This window comes from Trematomus bernacchii, unplaced genomic scaffold (genome assembly GCF_902827165.1).
Source record: "Trematomus bernacchii unplaced genomic scaffold, fTreBer1.1, whole genome shotgun sequence".
In the NCBI taxonomy this organism is placed as follows: Eukaryota; Metazoa; Chordata; class Actinopteri; order Perciformes; family Nototheniidae; genus Trematomus; species Trematomus bernacchii.
In genome coordinates, this window is record NW_022987593.1 from 10,677,083 (window position 1) to 10,700,718 (window position 23,636).

Genomic DNA, 23,636 nt, shown 5'->3' on the forward strand with positions numbered 1-23,636 from the left:
AACAGAAAACAGAGAAGAATAAAAACAAAACACAAGTGGTCACTCAGTACAGATGTGTGATATTAACAGTTTTAAGATAGTTTTATTAGAGAGGCGCACAAAAGTTCTCATGAAAATATGTTGGGGTAACTTAAGTAGTGTAAATCCCAAAACATTTCCCAATTTTGAACAGAGAATTCTGCATCTGACATGCTGGCGATAAAACCGAGTTTTATTCCACTGATATTCAAGACTTTTCAGAGTATAGGCTATCAATGACTTCTACAGAAAACAAACCACAGTTGTATACAAAAAAACAAACTGAGATAAAAAAAAATACCTTCAGGAAGGCCCTGGTAGCTCCATGTGATGCTAAAGTCATTGAAGTACAATTGCAAGAACAGGTAAAACAACACGCCTCTATCATCATTTTTGTTTGATTAGCTATCCTGTTAAGCCTGATCGCTAACCGTCACTTTATTGACTTTACAAACACATCAGTTACAGATGAGAAAACCATCACATCCCAAGGTTCACTTCTCTTCTGGAAGTTTCCATCATATTACTGTAGATAATCTGCTAATGCCTATATGCAATAGAGCTGTAGATAATTATTTCCAGGACTTCTTATTAATGTTGCATTCAAGAAAGTGAGGAGAAATTAAAATATACAGATCCAAGAAAACTCAAGAGAACTGATTGTTTATTACAATTCTGTTTCCAGGGTTAAGCTTGAACTGCGAGGCTCAAATAGTTGCACCAAATGGGCAAAATCATAAAACCAAATTACTTAAATCTTATACTTAATTAGCAATACCATATTGTAGAAAAAATGTATACAGTATACAAATATTAGCATTGAAATATGTATTTGAATACAACAATTTAGAGTACTCATAATGGACCTATGAAGTGTTCATCACTTTCGTATAGCTGGTAAAGGCAGAGCTCATTTGAATTGTGTGGCTCAACCTATATTAATAATAATACATTGTAGAAGTTACGAGAAAGTAAAGACAAACAGCTTATATATAGTGTTTAACCGCACAGACAATTATGTCTTTAGAGTTCCCTACAATTTCATCTTTATTTAATATTTTGTATTTGCAGAGTAACTAAAACTATCTTCTAAATGAAGTGTAAAGTAAACTATTATCCTTTTACATGTAGTGGAGTAAGTATAAAGTAGCATACAATGGAAGAGCCCTATACCTATAAGTTCAAGTTCTGCAAAATGTTACTTAATTACAGAATGCTTGAGTAAATGTTTACCTTTTTAGTTAAATCCCACCACTGCAGACAATTTGGTTTTGCAGAATGCGTCACACTTGTGTCTGGACCTCTGGACGATTGGATTTCCAGACTTGGTATTTTGCTCCTAGATGTTTGAATGTTTTTAAATAGCTTACAGCGCCCCCTACAGGCAGCCTTTGCAACAGAAAGTGACGTCACCCATTCAGCTGCAGCAGGCAAGTCGAGGCAAACACCGGCTGGATCTCTGGACAGGCGATGCACGACACACACACACACACCGACACACACCGAGACAACCTGCGGGGTGGACATAATCCGGGGGACCTCCACACATCAAGTCCTATTCACCCGACCAGTGCATTATACCTGTGTGTTTTGGAGCCGGTATTTGTCAGAACCACCAAGTGACAGATCCACGGACGGTGTCGCTGCAGGTTTCAGGACAATGACTCTGGAGGATGAGCTGACGAAAGCCGCAGCGACCGGGAACACGGCAACTGTGGAGGATCTGCTGCGGGCAGGAGCGCAGGTTAACGGGGTGAACAGCTTGGGACACACCGCTCTGCAGGTCAGTGCACCGGAGCCGCGGCATCCCCCGATACAAGACAATATTCGCACTTATTCGCAAATATTCATTCATTGAGTTGACCTCGGTGATGTATTTATAGCACCAACTTCTTTAACAAGGCTATTTTACGTTGTTTGTTAATGGCATATTTGACAAAGCAACGCACCTAAAAGTGACGCGCAGTTAATGCGAGAGTCTTAATGATGAAACTTGTTATTTATTGAGGAAATACGCATAGGCTATCAACTATCAAGCTTGTATTTTTAATCAAGCTAAATGAAACGAAACTAGAAGTTAGTGTGGAGCCTTTTAATGGTTGCACGATTTACAATTTTGAATTTCGTAATCTGTTGTTTTTATTGCAGTGCGTAGTTTACGATTAGCTTTGTCTGGATCTTTACGGTTCAGTTTAAAGAATAACAAATTCCCTTCTTAAAAGTGCCTTTACACTCTAAAAACAGCTGGGTTAAAATCTACCAGAATTGGGTATAATATAGGCTATATATATACATAATATATATATATATATATATATATATATATATATATACATATATAATATAGTTCTAAATGAACTAGTTCTTCATAACTCCCTCCCAAACTCCTAAAACAGTAAGCCTCATGTGGGATTTAGGGCCCAGTTTTTAATCTCTGAAGCATGTTACCACAACACATGAGCAGTATTAACATCATAACACCTGACATTGAAAACTAGCATAATAGTAGTATTGTTTTTCTAGCCTTAAGTCTATAAAGCTCTTAACATTCAGACTAAGTGCATTCGTGTTGTAACTTGAGATCCATAGGATATCATTAATTGTAAACATTAAAGAAAAAGGAAATTGTTTTTAGGATAAAAACTAAAAGGCAGCGTCTCAAATCAGCAGATTTTATTTTGCATTTTGTTGTATTGGGCTGTTAAACTATCTGTTTATACATTCATTTCGAGCTCTTAAGGCGAGGTCGTTTTAATTGGGTATGGTGTAATGATTGCCTATATGCACAAAAGCGTGGCAATGCAAATCCTAACCTGGGTTCCTCCAAAATTGAAGCATAAAAGACACAAGTGGAAGTAAAATGCAGGAATAAAAAGCATAACATACAAAAAATATTTATTTATCTTTTAGAATAAATACTGTATTACTGTATCTGTAAAATGTATATATGTGGGGGGGAAAAAATATTGAATGCCCTAATGATATAAATAATTGGTTAAAAAAAATGAAGTGTATTGGCTACCCTCCTGTCGTGTTCGTTTCTTCCCCTTACCTTGGAGTTCCCTGTCAGATTTGACCGGTGTGTTTTAACTTCTCTTATGAACACAAAAAACATGAATTATCACCAAAAATGTTGTAACACCACAATGTCTCAGACTACTGGTTCACATGAATACCTACGGTGAATATACAAAGTATAGACACTGGAAATGTATTCCAAAATGTGTCTCTCTTTGACCGCATAGGTTTTACAAATTTGACTAAACTACTCAAAACCCAATGAAAGGGAAAGGATATTTGAATAATAATCAGTCATTATTCAAATACTGTGGAGGATATCATAAGGCCTTGAGGCAATCAAATGCAGCACGGGACGGTTACATACTTAACATTAGAATAAATGAAACAGTTTCATCCCACAGGCCATAAGACTGTTTAACACCTGAACTTCTGAAAGAACATCCATAACATTCATCTGTTTGCAACATAGCCTATATATATATATATATATATATATATATATATATATATATATATATATATATATATATATATATTCCAATTACTTGTATAGACCATTCTGCACTATTTCTATTATATTATATTTTATTTACTTGCACTATTTGTTTTATTGTGTTGCACTGTTGGAGGAGCCTGTGACCTAAGCATTTCATTGTCATAACTACTGTAGCTATGTATGTACAAATGACAATAAAAGCCTTGAATCTTGAAATGTGGAATAAGAAGATTGCTCTATCTAGTGATATAAACAATGTATTTAAAAAAAAAAAATGGCTGTAATCAATCCAAACTAGAATCTAACTCGTATATTCTTCTGAAGGTGATGATGATGGGCAGCTCCTCGGTGGCTCAGCTGCTGCTGCGGCACGGAGCGGACCCGGCGGTGAGGGACCGGAGCACCGGGAGCTCACCGCTGCACGACGCGGCCCGGACCGGGTTTGTGGACACGGTGCGGCTGCTGGTGAAGAACCGGGCTGACCCGCAGGCCCGGGACAATAAAGACAACCGACCCGTCGACCTGGCCCGGCAGCACGGACACACGGAGGTGGAGGGTTATCTACAGTCTCTACCGGACACCGAGTGACGCTGGACGTTAATGAAGGGATACCGGGGCCTGGAGGGCCTTCTGTCTGAAACATATAGGATGTTTTGCTGTAAAACGTTTTTTTTGTATTTATTTATCGGATGTTTTGTAGGTATTGTATTTTTAACGAAATCTTTGTCAATATGGGGCTGTCATGACAAATCAGTAAAATATGGTTATTGGCCATAATATCTAATAATAGCTACACAAATTGGTTCAGATTTATTCTGCGTTGTATAATAGAAATATTCCGAATATATAACTGTATAAGGTGAACAGTCTTCCTATAATATTCGTTCATGACATTGTATTTTTAAATTAAGATTAGTGTTGATTTTCGTCTAAAACGATATGAGATCATTTGAATATATGTCGACTATTTAACCAAAGCCATTCAAAATGTTTTGCACACCCAACATTAGTGTAACTAAAGCACTATTATGTTTGTTCTGCAGACTCGGAGTGTCACTTCCTGTTTTTACAAATGATATGCAGACCTCGCATTGTATGCACTTTAATAAAATGTAATTTTAAGTGTGTTAATGGTGCAGATTAGAAGCAGCACTAATATGGTAATGTCTCTTGTCTAAAGGATGGATTACAACAACAACAAAAGGTACAAAATAATAAATAACCACAAAAAAGCGATTATTATATTTTTATTATTCAGTTTCAAATTGTTTGAAAGTTCCACATTAGCTAGCTGACTTTCCTTAGATTTTATTCTTCTTAACATAGTTTTAGGAATATTGTCAGAGGGATCATAGCGAAGGCTTTTCCTGACACTGCTTGGTAAATATTAGGCTCATGATTGTTTGTCCTCAGGTGATCTCACAGTTTAACTTGCTAAAAACATCACAGATGGGAGTTCATTAATGTATCTTTAATGGAAAGTTTAAGGCGATTTTTTTAATTCAGACGTGATGATTACCAGAAGATAGTCAACTTAAAGCACCTTGGACTTCTGTAATAACGTCTACAATGATTTCCTAATAAAATATAGTTGCCCACCCAATGGATCGCCGTTACGGTCTAATGCATTTCATACTTGCAGAAAGAACAAGGAACAGGAAAAGGAGGGGTAAACATTAAAAATACACAAACGTGACTAATACCGAAACCCAACAGGAATAATGTCAGGCAGTAAATAAAGTTCATTCAACCTATAGATATTAACTTTAACATCCAGGGCAATCAGCTTGTATCTTTACAATAAATGTTGTTCATTATGTCAAACAGGAGGCTGTAAGGGACCGGAAATTCCAATCTGAACTCTCTCTTCAGGAGGATATTAATGCACAATTACATCGTATTTTAAATTTTCCCATTCATATTGAACTTTTTTAGCCAAGACTAAAAGTATTTCACCCTGTATTCCAATTCATATAGTTTGAACATGTGATTTAAAAAACCTGTTAAACTTAAATGCAAATGGTAAGATGCTCTAAGTGAATAGTTCACTTCTCTGTAGTTTTTATTGACCGGTTTGGTGCTGAATAATGCATTTATTTTGTACAAAGTAAAACAAAAGTTAGTAACTATCTTTAGATACTGTGCCGTGTGATGACATTTAGGAGCAGCCAATGCAGATTAGAGAAGAAAAAATAGGACACGGAAACATTTGTAAACTTTAACAAAAATTGCCAATTTCATTAGATGCTTATTCCTACAGTATAGGTCAAAGTCACTCAGTGTAAAAAATGAAGAGAGTTTTTAAACCCAGTTTATTTATGATAACTGGAAAACAGTTTGCATGTACAGTGCAGATCTTATCTATAAATGTTTTGTCTATATTTATATTGGATGCTGCAGGTTTTTGATTCACAAGCTTCATTTAGAGCAAACACAAATTAAAGTAAACAAACAAAATATTAACAAATTAAAATGTGCCCCTAAAAAAATATATATTCCTAGCATTAGTAACAAGACAAAGTTTTGCTCAAAGTGTATTCAGGGTTTTGAAATATTGGACTGGACTACAATAGGTTCAAAGTAGACTTTAAAATGAGTTGTAACCAAGGCAACAAAGTGCTAAAGTTGCAACGCATTAAAACAATAGCAATAAAGACACCAACGATTTACATGCAAATATATAATTTTGTTAATATTTGTGTATGTTCACGGACCACCAAAAATATAAATCCACAAAGATTGTATATCTAGAATAATCTTTAGAAGACTTAAAATCTTTGTTGATCTTTTGAGATTGTTTTAAATGTTTCTCGTACCTTAACATGATGTAGGACTGACCGCAGAGTGACGACACTGATGCTGATGCTTGTTCCGGAGAAAAAGGGTGGCCTGTGATTGAGTATGAGGTGGGGGGGTTTTACTGGAGATTCATGAGTGTATTTTGATTCAAGGAAAAACAATAAAACTCTAGCTGAAGACAGAGCACATGCAATAATTATGTGAGGCACTTTCTTGTGATTCACTGATGACAAACGGCAGGCAGAGTTGAGTCTGTGGTCGGTGGAGGGGTGGGTGGGGTCCGGGATCCTTTTTCTACTACACTGTTTCCTGCACGCTCAGTGTTTGGGTAACATCACTGAAGACTGTGCCATTGTCTGTAAGAGAAAGAGCAAAACAGCCTTGTTTCCCCATATACATCTCACAGATAAACAGTAACAATCATTACATTTAAATCCTGTGAGATTCAGGTTAGTCTGAGGTAACAACAAAAAGGAAAAACAGCAGACAATTCGATTTTTTTAAAGCTTCATTAAAACAGATGTTTCTATTATCTTTACCGCCAATTAAAAATCAAATCTTTTATCATTAGGGAGCTTTTTAGAAGTGTCGAGTGTGAATAATGCAAATAACAAAAGATCACTAACAATGTGTTGGAACGCTAGCCAATAAAAGCGAGGGAAGGAACTTTTGGATTTTAGCCTTTGCAGACCATGTAAAAGCATAAAAACCTACGTAACACTACAGGAAAGGGAAAACCCCTAAAGCATAATAGGGTCTCTTTAAATGATCCGTTTTAAAAATGTGCACCGGTAATCACACATTTATTATTTTGATTACCGCATAGTTTGAGTTAAGACTGTAATATAGTCGGGTGTATTAACCTTTTATGCTCAATGTTTTTAAACACAGATTTCAATATGAAGTCAAACCAGATGGATTTCATTGTGTTAAACCCTATGAAAAGCTGCAACACAGCACAATGGCAGTGTCTGAGTCATCGCACACTTATGGCCCTACGACCTCTTGATAATGATCACCTTCATGACTGTCTACTGTTTTCAGAGATTCTGCTCTTTCGAAACACAGTGAAAAACGTGGCTGTGTGATAGGCAGTATAAATGAGATGACATTTGGAGATAGTCTGGTCAAATGTCAACAGACCCTATTTCACAACCTCTCTAAAGACATACAAAATGGGAATGAATCATAAAGTTGACAACTTACTTTCAAAGTCTTAATAGTGTGAGCCCAGTCCATCTGACTGATCTGAGGTATGGCAGTGAGCAGGATGCTGCTGGCCTTGTTGGCGTTCTCCTTCATCGTCTTCAGGACGTTGTCGACACAGACCTGTGACAAGGGAGGAAAAACATCCGGCGATAAGAATCACTGACAGACATGCAAAGTCACTTCCTTTAAATGTCAATCACTTTATACTTCCAGATTAAAATGTACTTTGACATTAGCAATTTTGACGGTAAATGGAACCATCGCATTGTAAATAAAATATTAATAGACATGTATGGCAGCAATGCATGATGGAACAAAGACACTGATACAATTACATGTTGTTATCATTTCAAAATATCCAATTTTATTATTAATAATGTTGGGAATCGGCAAATAATGACATTTTAGATGTAAACCCGATTATGAACAACTTTATGGCACTGCCGTAATGCTTTAAATTACGGCAGGACAATGGAGAAGATCAGTATATTGTTTTTCTGGCAGCCAGCTGTGCCCTTTACTCCAATGAAGTATTACATGGGTTTCATTTTGTAATTGATTGTTGAGCCATTTCACCTGACATTTCTAAGACACTGGCAATCATCACATTGTTCACCTGACTAACATTGTGACAAAAAGAGGGAAATGCATTTGAAAATGTTGCAATAAGTCTGCTATTTTTTATCTTCTGTAATGACGTAAGGAAACTGAGGCCTCAAACGCTGAAATACAGAAAGGTCTGCATGAAAAGAAGTGATACGATCAGCATTACTCATCAATACAGTGTACAGTACATTAATTTACAACATCACTTCCGTTTCCTGCTGGTGTTTTCTCCTGCGACCTCGATTAACCCCCCCCTTTGTGTTTATATCACAGACTAGGCTCATGATTTTGTGGTATTTGCAAGAGGAAGACAGTGCAGCTGATGACTCAGAGTGACTCAACCTCCTCTGGCAGGGCTTCCACCGGAGGCTGGAAGGCAAGCAGACTGAGGCCGGGGGGGGGGGAGTCAGGAGGTGGTAGGAGGCTAGGAAGGAGCGAAGAGGGAGGGATGGGGGGGGGCGGAAGGATGTGTGGCGAGCGTTCGGCAACCGGAGGGGGATGAGGTCAGCTGCAGGAACTCGGAAGTGGAGTTGTGAGTTTGGCTGGATCTGTGTCAAATAAACCCAAAACCGCCCACACGCATATCAGCCGCTCTATCAGAGTCTGACAGAGGGGGGGGGGGGGTCAATCAGGAGCCAAAAGAAGCCACATATACTGCAGTCGGCCTACAGAGCACAGATGGTGTCGAGATTCCATCAAACCAATACAATTACCCACCACCTGGTCTGAGAGTCAAATGTTTTTCTTTATGATGTAACATATTAGTGATTTACTAACTTTTAGTCTTCCTACCTACAATTGAACCCTCTTCAAACAGCACCCAATGTTTACAATTTCCGTTTCAAATATCATGGGGAGGTAATGTTGACTTTCATTTTAATAATCAATAACATTTTCCATTTTGTTGGACAATGATTGTATCCAAACAATATTTGACTATTCATATACCTCAGTGCTCTGCAGCGAAACCTGAAGAGGAGCTAATGCACCCGAACGCTGCGTTTCCTGCTACAAGAAGACATGGATCACTGCGTTTACAGTAAATAAGGACCTTTTTGTCACATGCACAACTGAGAAAATCTTCCAGTCGCAGGAAGTAAGGGAAAAAACAAGCGAGTGATTGTATTTCATTAAAGCACCAGTGATTCATATTCAGTAACAAATCACCAAGGCTTAACGGATGGAATAATCAGGCCTGCGAGAGCAACCAAAGCGGTTCATAGTAAGAAGACTGAAAAGAGTTTTGGTTTGGTATAATCTTTCTTTATAGATATGAATGTCCCTTTGTCATCATTTCCACATGTTTCTGTGAGAGAAATGACTATAACAATCACTTTTCTAGCTCACAGTTAACATGGGAGCAATGGATAAAGTTCACCAAAAATTATTTTAATTAACCGTTTGGCATCTGTATGACTAGAATACACACAGATACCTTTACTTGAATAGAAGTATACGATTACATCCTCTTTTTATCGACAAACACATACACAGTACAGCACACAGTCAAATGTAGACTCATTTAAACCCATCCTAGTATAAGGAGAATGTTTTTGCAAATGCATACAACTCTGTTAATTTATTATTATTAATTTTCATGTGTTTTTGTCGTGGTTGTAATTGTCTAGGAGTTGCAACGAACACAAAGGAGTTTCCAAAAAGTATAAACTAACTAAGCTTGTGTCACACTCTGCTAATGCCGACTCAAACAAGGCGTAAACAAGAACACACACCCATTAAAGTAATAAAACACGTCTGCCCTCCTAACTCACCGCCTCCTCATGCTCCTTCCAACAGTCGTAGTCTGTTGCCATGGCGATGCTGGCATAGCACAAGCCCGCCTCCTTGGCCAGGACGACCTCGGGCACCGTGGTCATGTTGATGACGTCGGCGCCCCACTGGCGAAACATCAGGCTCTCGGCCCGCGAGGAGAAGCGCGGCCCCTCGATGCTCAGCATGGTCCCTCCAACGTGGCATTTGACCCCCAGGCTCCGGGCCACCTCCACCAGAACCTGCAGGAAACAGAGAGGTAGTTGTGATGGAAGCTTCTGAAGCAATGGAGACTCAGAGAGACACAGGGAGAGCTGGAACTTTGATGGCAAACACTGATGGTTTATTTGGAGCTTCGGCTCGGAGAATTCACAAGACATGTGCTGAAGATCTCTGCGCATTGGAGCCATAAAGAACACCAGATGTATCTAATGTGGGAACTGTTGAGGTGGTGTGAATAGCTGTTCATCTCATTCTACAACCTGAAGTGTTAGAAGAATACAAACAATACAACTATGCTGTGTTGTGTTGTATCTGTTTTTCCATGTGATGTTTTAGTCTACCGAGATAAGCAGATAAGTATTAGGAAATACGAGGCTGTGCTGCTTTTGTGACTACGTTTCAACAACATTTCATGTCTTTGTCTTTTTAAAAATTATTTTGCAAAAAACCTGCAGAAAACGCAGGTTGGTAGAATCAAAAGTGACAGAACAGAGTTTGCTATGCCTTAAAAAGTCAAACAAAACGAAACAATGAATGAGTCAGTCAGAATGACCTGAATCTTGACCTCTAATCAAAGTTAAAATTGTGCATCCGGAAATTAGGATATGAGCAGGGGTTAAATTGTGCCGGGGCTGTCCGGGGCTCAGCCCCCGCACATAGGACGATGCTCTGATGTCATCACCCTCACACATTTGTTTACAAAAAACTATATACATGTTAAAACGTTTCTCGTTCTTAATATAGACTTTATTTAGGCTCGATATGTGTTGACTTTACTTTAAAATAGCAGATCTCTGTGACTGGATATAGTTTTTCGGCTTAGTGAACGCGTCTCTGCTCCTCCGCTGCAGCACCGCCCGGACTCCTCCGCTGCAGCGGTGCCAAACCACCCGACCCGTCTTGTAACAAGGAGCTCGTTTCCTAAACCATGCTTAATGTATGTGTGTGCATAAAGCGGAGTTATGATCGGTCATAATTAAATAGTTTAGGGTGAGATTTACCCGCATACCTTTGGCCATACAAATGAACTGAGATTTCCACACAAATGTTCTTTAGCAAGTGTGCAGAGCAATGTTGATTTAAAATAGCAATTTGAAGGTTGGATATTTCTAAAAAGAATGTGTGTATATATTAATAATAATACTTTCTATTTCATTGAAATAGAAAGTACTGTTTTCAAATTGTCATTTGGTGGCATCACTGTGTGCATTGGATACAGATAATGGAGCAGGTACTTTAGGGCCTCATATACAGTATAGCCCTTAAGGTCAAATAATGAGATCCACGATCCATTATTTTTGACATGATATGATGCTATATTGATGTAAGGAGAAAACAATTGTAAATATTAAATTTGAAGTTAAAAATGTATTAGAAAGTTAAATATCAGATTTCATGTTAAAATAATAATGGAGAAAAATCTTACAATAGTTGAGGAAGTAACATGTGTGAAACGGGATAAATGTGCAGGTATTGAAGAGCTCACCTCTCTGGTTCGGGTGCAGAAAGGCTCGGCCATGGGGATGTGACTAACTCCTGGAGGGCTGCTCGGCTGCCCGTCATACAGAGTCTGAGCTCTCTTGGTCGTCCTGGAAACAAGAGCAGGAAGTACTGACAGTTAGTATCCTGGCAACACACGGAAGTTCCAGATGCCTTTGTTAGGTTTTGTTAAAAAATAACCAAATCTATGTAAATATTTGATTTGTTTTGTAATTATGAAAATGTATTCTAATGTAAAAGTAAATAATAGAATATGACACTTTTTCAGATTATAACTGTTTTCTGTCAGGTTAGCAATTCACTTTTTAAATTAAAAAATGTAAAGTAGAAAGTTTAACAACAACAAAAACAGACAATAGAAAACATTAAAATCAAAAAGCAAATCTTTTAATTATTAATTAACAGGGTATATGCAGGAAACCTGAAGTCAAATTTAATACCTTTTAAGACCTTTTTTAAGACCCTTTCCATACATTTTAAGACCTCATCGCCACTTTGAGTTTTAACCGGTTACATTGGCGACACACTTTAGCCCACATTTCCTATATACAGTATTGATTGTCCTTCCTCCTTATCTTCCAACCATTTGGACGCAGACTTGCATTTCTCCATAACGATGTTGTTTAACAACCGGCGTAAACGGGCCTTCGCGCGCTATCAAGCAGTGAGCGTGAGATGTCCTGTTTAGATTACGTCAAATCCAACGGGATGCCATAAATAAACTACACAGAATCACACTACACACCTACGCAATGATTACATTCAGGCAGACTGTAGAATACAACCTCTTTGGACAATTTATATACTTATTGAAAAGAAGCTACAAAATGTAATACCTTGGAAAATGCCGTTTAATACTTTTTAATAGCCTTAATTTTCGCAAAATTGATTGATCAACTTTTAATACTTTTTAAGACCCCGCGGACACCCTGATTAAGGAAACAGTGTCAACATGAACACTAATGACATCAAGAACCAAGCAGCTAAGTTATTTGTTTCACAATCATAATCTAAACAGCATTGTATTGCTTCTCATACTTTATCATGTTATTGTGTCTTTGTTCTATATGTTAATTCATGTTTGTCTTTGACGATCCTCCTAAGGAAAGCTTGCCACAGGACTTGTATAACCGGAATAATGATAAACATCCTGAATCCTGAATGTGTGTGTTTGAAAAAGCAGAGCGTTCTGGCGGTAAACTTCAAGTTAGGATGAATTATGTCCCGCATTAGACTATTCAATATTTGATGAACAGTCCCTTCACAGCTATTCAGGAGTATCAACACATCAGCAGCCGCCGCCCCGGCCTCTTTTACAACGCCAACAACGGCCACCACGGCTCTGCTGATTCAGCGAGTATCCTCCTGGCACAGTGCCAAGCCTGCAGCTCTTTCTAGAGCCTGAGTCACTCTGCTCAGCGACATGAGAACATCTGGGGTTGTGTCCCTGTACACGCTCAGCTTTGTTTTGTTCTGAAATGGAATGTACGATTTAGAACAATATAATAATAAAGCAATTCTGATATGACTAAAAAGAAACGGAAAGGCAATGATCATTTTTGAGAGATTATTTACATCATCATGATTTTTTATAAAAGTATTTGTACCAAACAAGGATATTTTTTATAAAATATGTAGACGGCAATACTTCATTCGGGATGAGATTTGTACTTGTTTGGTGACAATCCCCAGCCTGTAACATCATACAGCGTTTCTACAATAGCCACAATACTAAAAACAGAGTAGTGTCCTCATTAGGCTTTAATAAAAAGGTGAGTTTTAAGGAGTGAGTTTTGCGTTCCTGATAAATGATCGAGTCATTTTGCAGCCATAGTTCTGAATACATTGAAAACAATTCTAGGTGGTGCCAAGTCATAGTATAACTGGATATTCCTCTATTTCCACAGGGATTGTCACACCACAATTATTTCAGACATCCAAAATATGAACGTGCCCATCGATGGAAATCTTTTGAGTTGATGCCCAACCCAATCTGTTGCTCATGACTCTGGCATTGGAAGTCATTAGTTAAATAGCCAGCTGCACCGTGGTGATCATCAATAGCAGTAGTGTGTGGGACAAACTCAGCCGAACACACTCAGCCGAACACAATGCCTGTTGATGCTACAGAAATTAAGTTATCCTGGCATTTCATTAGCAATGTCATTTCAGGATCATTGTTGCACGGAATGGCTCCCACAGCCTTTAATTATGAAATATTTAAAGTATTCTTAAAATGCAAAAAGGATATACAATGGATTACTAAGCATCCCATATACACACTGCAACACAGTAACATCATTGGAGTGTATCCTTGCACTCATGTTGAATTAAATGTGTTTTTGTTGACAAGCTACTTCTAAGTTATGTGTTTTAGTTTATTGTTACAACTCGCATACATTCGCTAAATTCTCCAAATTAGATGGTGACATGAAAATGTGTTTGATGTCAAATCAAAACAAGATAAATTAAGTCAAGGGTCAAACTTGCAAAAGCATTTAAGGTCAATGTGAGACAGTGATGTTTGGCATAGAGCTAGCAGCACTAAAAGAGGGTATGGCTAGCAGTAGACACAGAAAACAAATAAGCACTGGAGACAAGTTGATACAAGAAAGGCCTTTACAAACTTGCCGTCACATGCTGCAGGACAAGTCTGAACAAGTCCCAACAAACACAACTTCCTCATTCCTGATAAATGATCTGTGCTTAATGTTGGCAGAGGAGCTATTCACTAATAGACGCAAAGCCACAGGCGGTCGTACGCGAGGGAACACACTGACAACACTGTGGGAAGGCAGTTCAACCTGTCTCCATTCAGCCAGCTGTGTGGCGACTCATTGGTAACAGAAGTCTTCCCACTGACACAGCACCTCTCACCGCACATATTGAGTTATTTCATGGGATTTCTTAAGTCAGCTAACAGAGACTCCCACAGGGTAATACTACACATTAAGTATAGATGTAAATGCCTGGAGGTCAGACCCTGTGGAGATAGTATGCTTTCCCATGTCAATGAAAAAGAAAGACATTCGCAGGAAGAATGAGCGAGGGGTTTTAGTGACCAAAAAACTGAAATATTAAAGCATGTTAATTTTGTTGCAACTCAAGTCTTCGAAAATATAAATAGAGGGAGTTAATACAGTTTAAATAAAGAGGCATTAGTCAACCTGTTTAACAATAACAGCACTGTCAAAGCAAACTATAATTACAGTAATTCCCAAAAGTCAACTTGAAAATAAGTGAAGGAAAGTGTGTAATCATGTGAAGAAGATCTCATACAGTATTATCCACTATAACGTGGTAGTGGCTACAAGCTCAGTGAATTGAATGAATGAGAGCTGAAGGGTGAAGTTTTCAGAGAAAGTGATACACAAAATGAAACATGACACAGACAGGAAGTAGCCGTGACGACAAAAATATCTCTGTAACATGTATTGGTGTCAAATGTTTCCAGAGAACAAAACAGTGACAGCATTTTTTTATTCTCACTGAAGCCCTGATCAAATTAAGACACTTAGAAATCCAACAAAACATCAGGCAAAGGTAATAATCTTTCTCACTGAACATAAAAGTGAACAAATATTAGTTTGAGAAAGATGAAAACCTAAGTCAAGTCCTTCCCTGTTTGTTACTCAGCTATCTGGACAATCCTGTCGCGAGATGTGTGGGAGGATTTGTTGTGCAATACACCACCTGTAGTCATTACAGAATGACATTTAAGTGTAGGTATATTTATTCAAGTTTTATACTTCCAGGCCGCACTATGAGGAGCCCCGAGTTAAAGTAAGGACAAGGGTGGAGGGAAAAAGAACAACCAAAACAACCTTTGAGAGAGCGTATGTGATTTTGAACGCAGCCCTGGTATTCTTCACACACCAAGTAAAAATAGTTATCTGTTTTCTACTTGTTTTTTTTGGTGTTCAGTGTGTGTCACTTAGGGACTTCATGAGATAAAAACAAGGCTAAAGCTGTGTAAGGAACTTTCCAGAACATTTAAAGTGCATGTGGCACCTGTGTCACGGTGGGTCCTTATGGGTTAAATTGAGGTCTTGCAACAACTTCATGTTCTCACTGGGGCTGCACGATTTGGGGAAAATAACGAGATGCGATTGTTTTGACTGATATTGCAATTACAATACAATTCACATTGATATTGATATTTTTTACATCATTGTTCTAATTATCATTGACAAATATATTAAAATGATCATGGTGTGAGGATCAGTTAAAAATGATAAAAGTATGTATTTTATTGCAATAGTCAATTTTGCAGTTTTGGTCAAATGTAGATGAATTGTGCAACAGTGGCTCAGTCTGTAGGGACTTGTTCTTTGAACCGAAGGGTCACATGTTCACGTCCCAATCGGTGCTGCCCACTGCTCCGAGTACTAGGATGGGTTAAATGCAGAGGTCCAATTTCGCTGTGTGTGCTGTACTACGTGCATGTACATGTGTGACAAAATAAAGAGGGTTTCATCCTCCAATTCTTCTTCCTCTTCAACTCTAGTTATCACTTTGTACTGCTTCATATAAGGATTTCACGACTCTATGATGAATGGCTTTCCAACGATTCTAATCAGGAACATATTTCATGTTCTGTCTGATTAACATCAGTAAAAAATAAATAACATAGCTAAACATATCTTTAACATTACTAACACAAAATACGAAAAATACAATTTAAATGCTCTGACATAATACAGTTTTTAATTCTTCCTGAGAGTATGTGGAAAGAATAAATAAATATCTGAACACTAACATGTTGTTGTGTTCAAACCCCAATCACCTGTCGATGAACTGATCGATGAGGACGATGTCTCCGGGCTGGATCTCTTCCCGGAGCGATCCGCAGGCCGTGGTGGCGAGCAGATGAGTGCAGCCCTCCTCTCTCAGAGCCCAGATGTTGGCCTGGTAGTTCACATTGGACGGCATTATGGTGTGTTGTCTACCATGCCTAAAAAATGAGGGGAAAGTAGCATTTAAGATATTCATTGTTTATCCAATTTGGGTGAATATCTGCAGTAAAAAGGGATATCCACTAGATGGAGCTTATAGAGAGCATTTCATAATTCACTTTTTAAAGTAGAGTAAAACATCCTTTCTCACCTTGCAAGGAGCACACACTCCACATTCTTTATCCTCCCCAGTATTAAAGCATCAGAGGGCTGTTCAAGGAAAGAAGAACAATCCAATTAATCAAATAGATTTTAAGGAGATATTTGTCATTTATACTACGATTTTCTTCATTTTTTTATACTGGCTTAACTAATTATATTGTTGTCAAATTGAATCTAACTGCTTCCTGTTTCATTTTTCTTTATATATGTATTATTTTTTGTTCTTTGACGTGACTTTTATTGTATATTTAATTAAATGTATTGTGTTGAATCAGCTATGAAAACACTACTGTAATAAATAATTTACAAACATATGCAAGTAGTCTACATGATGGAAAAACGTTGGACCACAAAACACAACTCACCTTCCCGTAAGGTGTGTCAACGTATCGCTCAGTCCTTCCCTCCAGGATATCAGGATCATCAAGGCCCGAACCACCAATTATCCCAATCTTAACAAAAATAAGAAAGTCGTCAATAAACAACTACATTGTAATTATTAGCCAAACACTTCCTTTTGTGTGCCAATATAGAACACAATAAATATAACTTTTCAAAGTTTGTTTTATGTACAGTGTAGAGAATTGCAGCAAGAGCTAAACACAACAAATATATATAAAAATAAGGTTTTGAAAACAATGTAAGCACAAATTCAAATAAGTCTCAATACAAAGTGAAAAACTGAAATCCAGGATGATAAGATGTGGTTTAGTTTACCTAAGGGAGTAGGCTCTCTGTTTGTATACATAAAGCATGAACAATTACTCAAGTATCTCTTATTTGCATTAAAGTAAAGTACTTGAGTAAAATATTAAGATACACCTTTACTGATCCCCAGTGGAGAAAGTGTAAAAGTTGCTGCAGCACCAAAAGGACAGAAATGAATACAGATAGGTAGAACGAAAATAAACTATAGGGCTTTCGGAGAAAAAGGAAATACCAATGTGACCATTGTGTGATTTATTCAAGCAGTCAACTGGAAACCGTCTCAGTCTCAATGTAGCTAATAAAAACACAACAATTGTTATACATACTAGAAATGTCACATTATATTATATTCTGCCATTAACACACTGGTCCTTTAGTATAACAAAATAAAGTCCAAGAGGCAATGCAACATATAAACACAATATAGTGGTATATGTGGTACACACTTTTGTATGCACGTGTTTCTATCAGTTTTTTGTGAAATGTGTGAAAGCCTTGTTGTTTTGTGCATAGATGTATTTGTTTAATGCAGCTGTCAGGGTGCACTCCTCCTGACCACGTGCCACACAAATACACCTGAGATGGTTCAACGTTAGCACGTATGTTAGCTTGTGTCATTTAGCCATTTCCGTTTAGTTTATGGATTGCATATTACAACTACAATGGGAGTACGATGCTAACATCTCGGTAACGTTATAACGTTCTTCCGCATTCCCACATTTGTAGCGGCAGCACATCATGAAGCCACGTTTAGCTGACGTTAGCTACATTTATTCATTGATTTCCCTGTGCCAGTGTGTTCATAACATACATAGTTATGTTAGCGACACCTAAAACCCGACCTTAAATATACGGTTTTTACCTTTATGGACACTGTAGAAGCCATGACGACAATGTTCTTGCCTGCTAAAGTAAATATATATGAAGAAATTGGGAGGATGAAGACTGTTACAGAATACAAACCGCTACATCCGTCAGAGACCAACGGGACAGTTCGCTTCCTGTTGACCTTCAAAATAAGAGAATGGCGATAAACCGACATTTCAGATGAGATGAATAGCCTTTTTCTTTTGCTTGGGGAAATTTATTTAGAAATATTTCAATTCTGACTTGCTTGCCATTTATTCAGATGTACACTTAGCCTTAAGCAAGCTGTATGTTTCCTTTCATTTGACTATAAAACTCAAAACCACCCATCAGTGAATATGTAAACATTAGCTTATGTTTTCACTTTACCCTTTATCAATTTTTTATTTATCTTTCAAAACAGTTTTCCTCTCAGTTTACATATATATTTATCCTTAGGCTTAAACATGTACTACATTCCTATTAACATTCAGTCTGAAGAACACTACATGTGATTTGTAATAGCTTGATAGACATACACACACGAAGTGCTTTTATGTGAAGAAATGACATTAAAAAAAGGTACACAAAACTCACCGTCTCATTTAACTTCTTCGGGGTTTAGACACAAATTGAATGTATTGTACAAATATAGCCTTGTTTCCCAGTCTAAATTAAATATAAAATGTGTTTTTGCTGTGGTCCTGAGTCCTGGATCCTGAGTCCTGCATCCTGAGTCCTGGATTTCGAGTCGTGGCTGAACCTATCACTGTGGTCCTGCCTGACTCTCCTCATACTACTTACCTGATGGCTCCCACAGGATTGTTGACATCCTCATGGATTCATCTTCTTATTATAGACACATGCATTTCCAAACATTTGGTCTACCTATGTTGTAAATGTATTATCTTTTCAATTTACACACGGCATCTATTGCACATATGTTCGTCCTGGGAGAGGGATCCCTCCTCTGTTGCTCTCCCTGAGGTTTCTCCCATTTTTCCCTTTAAACTGTGGGGTTTCTCTGGAAGTTTTTCCTTGTACGATGTGAGGGTCTAAGGACAGAGGGTGTCGTATTGTCATACTGATATTCTGTACGAACTGTGAAGTCTACTGAGATAAATGTAACATTTGTGATATTGGGCTATATAAATAAACATTGATTGATTGATTGATTGTATTAAATTAGCATCATTTTAAAATGTTATTAGACCAACAAATCAAAAGTTTTGCATCCCACCACTTTACATTGAAGAGGACAACCACCCAAGCACTTAGGATGTTTATGTTGTGGTAGGTAAATAACATTAAAATCATAAAAACAGAAAACCAACAGCAAACACATTTGCTCATTACAATTTATTTTAAATAAAAGTTCAATGCAAAAGAGCCTACAATTCGAACACCATATGCAGATAATAAGAACTGCTCTATTTTCAACAGGTTGAAATAGTTTTCTCTCATGAATATAGCAGACTTGTGAAGAAAAAAAATCACTGTAACCGATGACTTTCCCTGAGAGCACCTTAGAAATTTAAATACATCTGTTAAAGAAAATTAAGTTCCCAATAAGGATTGACACTTAAAAAAGGTTGGCAACTCCAAATAAAACTCCATTCTGCCTTGTACATAGTGGCACTTTGCATGTGAAAATAACATTGTTTTAGTCATTCATGAAAGCCAGTGTCCAACGAAGAAGAAAACACTTGCAATGTAATTTAAAGGGGTACATGTTTTCACCGTATCCTTCAAGGTTTCGTGACCTTTGAAATATTTAGTTTTGATGTATAACACTCTTTCCATATAACTACTCAACAGAGTCCGGAGAGGCGGGGTCAACTGGGTCATCTGTGGTATTGTCGATGGGGTTGTCCTTAGTGCTGCTGTCCTGGGGGATATTATCATTGGCAACCGTATCGCTGTCACTGTCACTGTCAATGGTGATGACAGCGGGCGAGTGCTTCCCTGTGCGTTCACTGCTCCTGTGCCTTTTACTTTTCTTCTTGTGTTTCTTCTTTTTCTTATGGTGACGCTTGCTTCGCTCCTGAGAGTTATCCTCGTTGACGAGCTCCACACTGAGGCTCCTGCTTGTCTTTCCTGTCGACCCGTCTTTGGAATTTTTACGACTCTTCTCTTTGCTCTTTTTCTTTTCTTTCCTTGGCAACGAGGGGGTGTCACCTTCTCCAATCGAGTTGGAAAGTTCGGTTTTGCTTGCTGCGTCTTCCAAATGTCTTGTTTTGTATTTCCTCTTTCCACCTGGCTTGTTGTTGTGCGACTTCTTTTTTGTTGAAGGGGAGCTACTGCTGGAATAAGTCCTGGAAGGAGAATGCCTCCTTTCACGTCTCCGCGAGTCCCTGCTAGGGCTCCTGGAGCAAGAGTGCCGATTTGAGTAAGACCGCTTCTCTGTGTGATGCAGATTATGAGATGATTTATAGCGGTGATCAATGTCTGTCTTTTTATAATTTCTATCAGATTTTGAGTCGTCTCTGCCACTGGGAGAATAACCCTTTTCTCTAGATCTGCTCCTGGTAAAGTGTGTGCGCTCTGCACTTCTTGAGCGCCTCTTTCTCCTGTGCTCGATGTCCTTTGACACGCGACTCTCCCTGGATCTGCTGTCATATCTTCTATCAGTGTCTTTTCTGTCTGACTTGCTGGATGTCTTGTATTTGCTAGATGTCGAAGAGCCACATCTTTCTTTTGAAACCAACTGATGATAGTGGTCCGTTTCAACATTTTCTAACTGTCCAGCCCTGCTTGGATCACTGCTCTGTGAAGGTATAGGACTGAGGCTGGAGAAGCGGATGTGTTGAGGTAGAAGAGGCACTGCTTTAACATCTTCATCAGCAGACTCATCAGAGTCAGAGGAGAGCTGGACCAGCTCAGGAGTCCTTTCTGCTGTTGGCTTGACAACATTAACAATGATACAGTCATCACTGATATCAAATATACACTCCTCAATGGTAACCTCACCCTGAGTCGCCGCTGTTTGGCTGTGAGGACTCATTTGATGTGGGGACGCCCCTAACCCACGTGTGTCCTCCTCTAAACTGCTGTCTGAGTCTGAGTCGAGGACCGAGAGACACTCCGGCCTGCTCTGCTCTGCTGTCGTAGAATAAGACGGCCCCGGCGTCTCATCATCCCACATGGAGTGCCTCAGAGTAGACGTGGAGTCTCCTGGGGGGTCAAACTCCGTCAAGTCTTCCTCATCCTCTGAGATAGCTATTACAGATGAATTGGAGCTGCCGTCTTCATTTGAGGAAGAGGCTGGGCAGTCGTAGGCAGCATGCTGGTCATAGGCCTCCATATTAAAGGGGGACTTTGCAAAGCTCATGAACTCATGGATAAAGTGCTCTGTGCGCGCCTGGAGGAACGGCCTGAGCTCTTCCAGAATAGCTCCATCCTCCATGTCATAACGTGTAATGCGCGACATGATGATGTGTTGCACTATGTTGACCAAAGAGCCGTGGGCCCCATACAGCACAACAAGTTCTCTTTTCAGCCAGGGGATCAGTCTATGCAGGCACGCAGGATTTCTTCTGAAGAATTCAGCTGAGGTTTCTCTGGAGCGACCACCATCGTGAACATTACGAACCCTCACTCCCTGTCGGTACAATTCCCTCCTGAAGTTTACCATTTCCAGCTCTCGGACAGTGTTCACTGCCCTGCCTTCAGTTGCGGCTCTCCTCTTCGCTGCCAACCTCTTCATCATCCGCCGGATGTAACGCTCCTGCTCCTGTTGGGGAGGGTTAGCTGAAGCTTCAAACATTACACCGTTGTCTGGAGGTGGAGAGGTTCTTCCCCGCATCTGCCGATGGACTCCTGTAAGAGTGGTGCGGTATCTAAACCGCACTCCCCCAAAAGACCCAAATGAGCCACTCTCTACCGGTTGAAGGTCATACTTCTTAAAATCTTGCTCTGATTTTATACTGTGATAAATTGAATTAAAAGACTGTTTGCATAAAGGGCACTCGGCTTTGTTTTTGGACCACTCATGGATGCAGCGGAAACAGAATTTGTGAAGGCAGATATCCAGGTAAGAAATGTTGTTAAATATGTCCAAACAAATGGGACACTTGGAGTCCGGAGACACATCTGCAGACATTGCTTCAGAGATTTTCCTTCTGCTCTTCTTCTGGCTCTGCTGCAGGGCAATCTTGATTGCCGACATGATCTGACATGATAAAAAAAGGTACATTATTATCAAATGCAGAATTCTCAGTTACTGAACAATAATGGTAAGACAGCCATAGAGTACCCTATACTGTTCTAATAAGGTGCTGCCGTTAAGTCTTAAATAAGACACATTACCCAGTAAATCCTATTTAACGTTCCTTATTAAGTTAAAGATGATATACCCTAAAAAGAACACAAGAGTTGAGCTAGTTATCTCAGATATACACCTGTCCTGTAATGAGACGATAAAGCAGAAATGAATGACGCACATGGGTGCTTGTGCTTCACTCCATGGATAGTGTAAAATGCTTACTGTGTGACAGTCCGTGATATGTAACTAATGTCGAAGTCCTATTTTTATATCGGATCTATTCGTGCTTTACACATTACAAGAATACTCGTCTGAGGCTCATCTTAATTGACTTTTCACTAAGAAGAACATGTCGTAATAAACCCAAAATTAAATAAGCACTCGTTGTTGTACTTGTTTTGGTTTTCACTTAGCCTAGTTAGCCTAGCAGGTTAGGCTAGCACCGTGCCCGCTCACACAAGTGAGTAATGTTACAGTTAGAAACACGTCGGATTTAAGAGTCAGTATTGTCTCCACAACCCTGATCTTTAAATAAACTATTCTGTCAGGGATATATTGGTGCTGCCACTCAACGAGACTGCGAGATATAGCCTAAGAACTGATGATTAGCAAGCTAGCTGAGTTAGCTAGGACTTTATAGCTAAGTAGCATTAGCTTGATAGGCTAAGATCTGAACGGCTAGTTATGAGCTTCGAAAAAAGTTGTTCAATATTTACTTTTGGCTTCCTCGGACACGTATGTGGTTGACGACTGATTATCCTTCACAGTCTCGTAGTGATCGACTCATTTCTTCATAACTGTCATAAGGGAGCAACTCTTAACCAGACCAGCAGCCGGGCTTCATAACACCATAGCTTACAGTACTTTTTAAAATTCAATAAAATAAGCCACTTCCGCCCTTCAAAATAAAAGCGACACAAATAATCATGTAACTTTGTTCTACTACAGAACTACTTACAATGATCGACATAACTCTTTTGCTATTGTATTTAAATATTTTCTCACATTTCACCAGAAATTATATTAATTTGGAGAATATAACAGAAAAATACATTCCTGT

The 23,636-nt window shown here is 38.7% G+C and overlaps 3 protein-coding genes across 3 annotated transcripts; 1 reads left to right on the forward strand and 2 right to left on the reverse strand.

Annotated features, from left to right (window-relative positions):
- The first annotated feature begins 1,451 nt into the window (after window positions 1-1,451).
- cdkn2a/b (cyclin-dependent kinase inhibitor 2A/B (p15, inhibits CDK4)) lies at window positions 1,452-5,139 on the forward strand. Its single transcript, XM_034130172.1, has 2 exons — window positions 1,452-1,801; window positions 3,860-5,139. The coding sequence occupies exons 1-2, from the start codon at window positions 1,679-1,681 to the stop codon at window positions 4,121-4,123; spliced, it is 387 nt and encodes a 128-aa protein (XP_033986063.1). The 5' UTR covers window positions 1,452-1,678; the 3' UTR covers window positions 4,124-5,139.
- A 600-nt stretch (window positions 5,140-5,739) lies between these two features.
- Window positions 5,740-18,463, reverse strand: mtap (methylthioadenosine phosphorylase). The gene is made up of 8 exons (XM_034130171.1): window positions 18,329-18,463; window positions 17,124-17,210; window positions 16,748-16,806; window positions 16,428-16,595; window positions 11,628-11,730; window positions 9,922-10,161; window positions 7,541-7,663; window positions 5,740-6,690 (listed from the first exon to the last, which is right to left on the reverse strand). The coding sequence occupies exons 1-8, from the start codon at window positions 18,350-18,352 to the stop codon at window positions 6,652-6,654; spliced, it is 843 nt and encodes a 280-aa protein (XP_033986062.1). The 5' UTR covers window positions 18,353-18,463; the 3' UTR covers window positions 5,740-6,651.
- Window positions 18,464-19,652: 1,189 nt separating this feature from the next.
- Window positions 19,653-23,431, reverse strand: toporsa (topoisomerase I binding, arginine/serine-rich a). The gene is made up of 2 exons (XM_034130417.1): window positions 23,293-23,431; window positions 19,653-22,483 (listed from the first exon to the last, which is right to left on the reverse strand). The coding sequence occupies exon 2, from the start codon at window positions 22,478-22,480 to the stop codon at window positions 20,120-20,122; it is 2,361 nt and encodes a 786-aa protein (XP_033986308.1). The 5' UTR covers window positions 22,481-22,483; window positions 23,293-23,431; the 3' UTR covers window positions 19,653-20,119.
- Window positions 23,432-23,636: the final 205 nt, after the last annotated feature.

Excerpts from the sequence above, each read along its gene's own strand:
- cdkn2a/b (XM_034130172.1), top strand. The coding sequence starts at position 1,679 with ATGACTCTGGAGGATGAGCTGACGAAAGCCGCAGCGACCGGGAACACG. Across the intron at positions 1,802-3,859 it reads TGGGACACACCGCTCTGCAG|GTGATGATGATGGGCAGCTC; the intron begins GTCAGTGCACCG and ends ATTCTTCTGAAG.
- mtap (XM_034130171.1), bottom strand. The coding sequence starts at position 18,352 with ATGGCTTCTACAGTGTCCATAAAG. Across the intron at positions 16,596-16,747 it reads GAGTGTGTGCTCCTTGCAAG|GCATGGTAGACAACACACCA; the intron begins GTGAGAAAGGAT and ends CTCATTTTTTAG. Across the intron at positions 6,691-7,540 it reads ACACTATTAAGACTTTGAAA|ACAATGGCACAGTCTTCAGT; the intron begins GTAAGTTGTCAA and ends TTTCTCTTACAG.
- toporsa (XM_034130417.1), bottom strand. The coding sequence starts at position 22,480 with ATGTCGGCAATCAAGATTGCCCTGCAGCAGAGCCAGAAGAAGAGCAGA.